A 6,026-nucleotide genomic window follows, 5' to 3' on the forward strand; every position below is an offset into this window, starting at 1 on the left:
CTGTGAAATGCAATATCTAACCTGGAAAGTCGCATTTCTCATTGCAATCACATCCCTCAGAAGAGTAAGTGAAATACAGGCATTTACCATACAAGAACCATTTATTCAAATACACAAAAATAAAATAGTTCTAAGAACAAATCCAAAATTTCTGCCAAAAGTAATCTCACCATTCCATTTAAATCAAACAGTTGAATTGCCAGTGTTCTTCCCACAACCAAATTCCGTGGCTGAAAGGGCACTACATACATTAGACATCAAAAGAGCACTAATGTACTACATTGACAGAACAAAGCTAATCAGGAAAACAAAACAACTGTTCATAGCTTTTCAAAAACCACACATAGGAAATCCAATCTCTAAACAAGGCATTGCTAGATGGATACTCAGATGTATTCAAACATGCTATCTTAAAGCCTAAAGAGAATTGCCTATTACACCAAAGGCACACTCAACCAGAAAGAAAGGTGCTACAATGGCCTTTCTAGGAAACATTCCTATGAGCGAAATATGTAAGGCTGCAACCTGGTCTACGCCTCATACGTTTACTAAACACTACTGTGTAGACGTACTAAATGCACAACAAGCTACAGTAGGCCAAGCTGTACTAAGAACATTATTCCAAACTACTTCAACTCCTACAGGCTAAACCACCGCTTTTAGGGGAGGTAACTGCTTTATAGTCTATGCCAAACATGTGTATCTGCAGCAACATATGCCATCGAACTGAAAATGTCACTTACCCAGTGTACATCTGTTCGTGGCATTAGTCGCTGCAGATTCACATGTACCCTCCCGCCTCCCCGGGAAGCCTGTAGCCGTTTAGAAGTAGATCTTAAATCTTAAACATTTGTACATTTGTAAATAATTATTATAAACTCTTAACGTACATACATATTCACTCCATTGCATGGGCACTATTTATAGCAAACAACTCCATCCTCACCCTCTGCGGGGAAAACAATCTAAGATGGAGTCGACGCCCATGCGCAATGGAGCCGAAGAAGGAGGAGTCCTTCGGTCCCGTGACCAAAAAAGACTTCTTCGAAGAAAAACAACTTGTAATACTCCGAGCCCAACACCAGGCAGCGGACTGTGCCAAACATGTGAATCTGCAGCGACTAATGCCACGAACAGATGTACACTGGGTAAGTGACATTTTCATTCTAACCTTTGAAGGAAATTTCAGATTTCTGCGTACGCAATCCAGATTAGTTTAAATTCTCAAATTCTTGTGCCATCCGAAATTGACAATAGACTTACAATGGAATATAAATGCATGCTTTATTAGTTTCATATGAATGCTTGGTTTTGTGTACTTTCACAGGTACGGCTTTCACGTTTTCCTGCATCATTGTTCGTGATGTCTTCCCACAGAGGGCCTTTCACAGAAATTTGCCAGTCTTTCTTACACCCCCTGTTGTGATATTTTCAACAGTCTTCTTGTTGGAAACTACAACAGTTTTTTTGCCACACATCCTCCTCTAGTGCATCTTTATAGGATCAAACATTTTCAAGGCTCTTAAATTGTGTCTCTGTCATGAGAGTTCTTTTAATATATCTTTCCTGATTTTGTTGCAGGTTCCAGCTGCCTTGCTCACATTTCAGTGGGACACCGCAGTGATGAAAGATGTGGAAGCTGCTGGAGCAACAAGCAGTATGAATGTGTTGAAGACGGAACTACTTGCTGATGTCCAGACACTTTCGTGAAAGAAAGTGGACCTAGATCTAAGGCTGGTTCTCCCCCTTGAGATTCTCCCATCTTTTTTGTAATTACAAAAGACATAATGCCTCCAAGGGACGTCTCGCATAACTTGTAGAAATGAATAAATGCTGAGGGCAGCCTGTGTTTATCTTTTAATGTGAGATGTCATCTCTTGCCTACAGGTTATTGAATGCCCACTGCACTGATTTACAGGAAGTGTTCCTCCGAGGCTTCCCTTTACATTGTAATTAAAATCATTATGCGCAGTCCCCTAGAGGGAGAGTATTGAAGCTTATTCAAGCCTCGGATTAAGGTGCCCCTTGTCTTTGCTTGTAAAACGAGTTTAAACCAAGAATGTTTAAACACTACAAATATTTTTATGTACTTATTGCAGCTTTATTTATTTTAACTAAAATAACAATATGTAACACTTTGTGTCCACTGTTGTCATTGCTCTCTCATTTTGCTCAATAGCGGTTAGAGCATCACACTGTGTAGTGAAATATGTGGCGTAGATGACTCATTTCCTGAAATTTTGATTCGGACAGGCTAGATGTACCCCATAGCAGGAGCTTGCCTCCATGAAGATATCATGTTTATAGACCTCTTTCTAGGAAATGGTTCAACATCGGTGCAGACACAATCAGGACTCTACCAAGTCGCTATGTACCCTACATGCTTGATAGTCCATTTGGAGTCAATGAGATACACTGCAAAAGAAACATCAACTGCTGTCAATCTAGTTTACAAGTGGAAATCCACAATGAGATTTTGAAGAAACAAAGCTTCCTGTGGGGGAAATAGCCTAAGTGGTGCAATGCACATGGGCTTTGCTGCATTCACGCAGTCCAGAGCGACACCACAGATGCATTTGATGCTCTGCTTGAATTTGCCTGCTATAGCAAGGGTTTCAGAAGCAGCAAATTAGCTTGTGGTGCTACTATTTACACAGTCGTGTTAAAAACGTTCCAAGACTGCTTTAAAAATTAGTGCTGGATCAGCCAGTTAGGCGATTTTTAATAGGTCTGCAAGACCTATTGTTAATTCTGTACAATATACATAGTATGCGCTTTGACTCCGACAAAAGAGTATTCCAGTCACCCCCTCATGCTACTGACTGGTCCACCTTCCATGGCATACCTTCTTTGCATGATAAACTATTTTGCACCTCTCAAATTGGCTGAATCATCATGCATTAAAATATTTATTTCATAGATGCATTGCATACAGAACGATTTTTTTTCAGTACATCATGCTTTTTAAATGTTATTTGGGACTCCTAATGTAAGCCAGACCTGATGGCTTTTGCCAGTGCTTTCTTTTTGTGTGGCGGAGGAGTTCCTGAACTAACCACTGATTACCACAATGCTGATCCTAGGACATATCTTTGGGAGGGTGAGAGAGTGCTGTTTTTGTTTGTAATAAAAAAAAGCCTACAGCTATCGTTTGGTGTTGGGAAATAAATAAGTTACTTACCTGTGGGTGTAGTTCTCCAGTATTGGAAACTTTCATTGATTCACATGCTTGAATCCTTCCCCTTTGTTGAGATGGGAGTCCGCGGTGTTATACAAAAGCAGTGCTCTAATGTACATATACATTACGGGGCACTAGGCCTTTAGATTAGTAACATATCACAGTCATTTTTGTAAAAATTGACCAAATTCCAGAATCCACAAATCTGGTTACACTATCCTCTAGAACCCTCCTGTGAGGAGCTATATTCCCTCATATTTTCTGAGCATTAGTGCTACTGGAAAGACCATACTGAGAAAATGAAGGTGAGCTCCTGAGGGGAGGTGTTTGGGTCGTGTGTGAATCTATGAGAGTTTCCAGTACGGGAGAACTACAGTTACAGGTAACTTATTTCTTACTCCAGTATTGCAACTTTCATAGATTCATAGGCTTGAATCATAATAGCAAGAAGTAACTAGCACATTTTCGGTAGACATATTAACATTCTAGCATTATAAGAAAGATTGAGCACTTTTTACAGTTATGTTGGACTCTAAATATGATAACATAAGACTTGTAAGATTATTGAAAATGTGCATTTGTACAGTTAAAAAAAAGCAGGTGGTGGGAAATACCAAATGGCTCACCTTCATTGGAACAGATGTTAGATGTCTACGTACTGCCTGCCCAACTGCTGCATCCCTGAGTGTTTCAGTATCCAGGCAGTAGTGTCTTGTGAAGGTATGTGCTGCTTTCCACGTTGCAGCTTGGCAGATGTCCGGTAACAACACTCCTGAAAATACATCACAGGATGTGGAAACAGCTCTAGTTGAATGTGCATGCACCTTAGAATCCAAAGTTAGACCAGCTTTCTGATGGCAATGAACACTTGCACTTGTAATCCATCGAGAAATAGTCAGCTTAGTTACTGGGAACCCTTTTCTAGAGTTACTGGAAGCTATGAAAAGTTAGTTTGTCTTTCTAAAAGCTTTTGTCCTGTCCAAATAAAACTTTAGACATCTCTTCAGGTCTAGCGAGTGGAGGGGTCTTCCTGCCGCCATTTGAGGCCTAGGGACGAATGTCCTCAATACCACAAGTTCGTTAAGATGAAAGTCTGAGGGGACCTTGGGTATGAATTTAGGATTGGTGCGTAAGATAACTCTGTCCTCTTTGAATTGTAAAAAAGGTTCCTGTATCATGAATGATTGTATTTCACTAACCCTACGCACAGACGTAAGCGCAAGGAGGAGTGCTACCTTCCATGTAAGATATCTGATGTTTGCCCTATGAATGGGCTCAAATGGTTTCTTCATTAGCTGGCCAAGAACCATATTCAATTGCCTTGTCGGAAGAGGGGCCCTGACTGGAGGATAGGACCTAAAAAGACCCTTTAAGAATTGCTTTATGAGCCTCTGAGACCAAAGAGATGGTTTCCCGGACATTCTTCTAATCCGAGAAATGGCTGCTAGATGAACTTTAATGGATACATGTTGCAATCCTGAGTGCGCTAGATTCAACAGGTAACATCTTGTCCAGAGATGAAGACGGAGTATGTACATTAGCAGACCTGCAACACAAACAATCGTTTCCACTTTAGGCGGTATGTCATGTTTGTGCTATCCCCCCAGGCTTTGGCTAGTATTTCTTTGCAATTGTTAAAGATGTTTAAATGGCTGAATTAATTGAACTCAGGAGCCATGCCAATAAGCTCAGACATTTGGGATCCGAATGTCTCACTTTGCCCTGGATCATGGTCAGCAATGACGGAATTAGCTTTATCTTTATGGGTGGACATAGAGACATTAGTAGTAGCTCTGTGTACTAATGTTGACGTGGCCACGCAGGGGGCTATTGTATTATCTGGCAGGGCTCTGACTTGATCTTGCTGATCACTCTCGTGACGAGAGGGATTGGCGGAAAGGCAAAAGCATAGATTTCTGACCATGCAATCGAAAAGGCATCCCCCATGACCCTGTTTTGGTGATGCCAGCTTGCGTAAAACCAGCATTTGGTGTTCTGGGAGGTCGCAAAGAGATTCAGGTTCAGTTTGCCCCACTGAAGGATTATTCCATCCAGTGTTCGCTGGTTTAATTCTCATTCGTGGGTAGATGTTGTCAGTCTGCTCAGAAAATCTGCAATGGCATTTTGATGGCCTGGGACGTGTTCTGCCTTTATGTGCACCGAATGTTGAATGCACCAATTACAAATGGTTTGTGCTTCCTGGGATAGGAGATGGGAGTGAGTTCCTCCTTGCTTGTTGATGTAGTGCATTGTCGTGGTATTGTCTGCTCTGACAAGCACTGCCGACCCGCAAATTCTTGGAAGAAAAGCTTGTAATGCCAAATATACTGCCCTCAGTTTGAGGAGGTTGATATGGAGAGTGCGGTGAGAGGTGCGCTACTTGCCGCTTATTTGAAGTTCTTGCAGGTATGCGCCCCATCCCTCCATTGATGCATCTGTTGTTATTGTTAAAGGGGGAATTTGAGGTAAGAAGTGTAGTCCTCCCGAGACATTTGCACAAACTGTCCAACATTTGAGAGATGTTATCATGAGTGGAGTTACCTGTATTATGTCTTTGAAAAATCCTTGCGCCTGTTTCCATTGCTTGTGCAGCTCCTCTTACAGTGGGCGCATATGAAGTTGACAGTATGGGATCAGATAGATACAAGATGACTTCATTCCTATCAAAGATTTGTATCGTCGAACTGAAGAGACTTGTTTGTCTTTATTAGTTTCGCTAGTGCAATCAACTTTTCTCGCCTGTCCGATGTTGGAAATGCTTTGACCTGATGTGTGTCTAGTGTAGCCCCCACAAATGCTATCTTTTTTTATGGCTGGAGCACTGATTTCTCTAAATTGAGAGTGAGGC

The 6,026-nt window shown here is 41.4% G+C and overlaps 1 protein-coding gene across 3 annotated transcripts in view; it reads left to right on the plus strand.

The window, feature by feature from the left end:
* Nucleotides 1-2,135, plus strand: part of UBXN6 (UBX domain protein 6) — a 58,909-nt gene extending 56,774 nt beyond the window's left edge. For all 3 annotated transcript variants that reach the window (XM_069216578.1, XM_069216577.1, XM_069216579.1), the window contains one exon: nucleotides 1,582-2,135. In XM_069216578.1, the coding sequence (XP_069072679.1) occupies nucleotides 1,582-1,710 (129 nt within the window). In that variant the 3' untranslated portion in view covers nucleotides 1,711-2,135. The remainder of the gene's footprint in view (nucleotides 1-1,581) is intronic.
* Nucleotides 2,136-6,026: the final 3,891 nt, after the last annotated feature.

Source organism: Pleurodeles waltl, chromosome 12 (genome assembly GCF_031143425.1).
Source record: "Pleurodeles waltl isolate 20211129_DDA chromosome 12, aPleWal1.hap1.20221129, whole genome shotgun sequence".
NCBI classification, from domain to species: Eukaryota; Metazoa; Chordata; class Amphibia; order Caudata; family Salamandridae; genus Pleurodeles; species Pleurodeles waltl.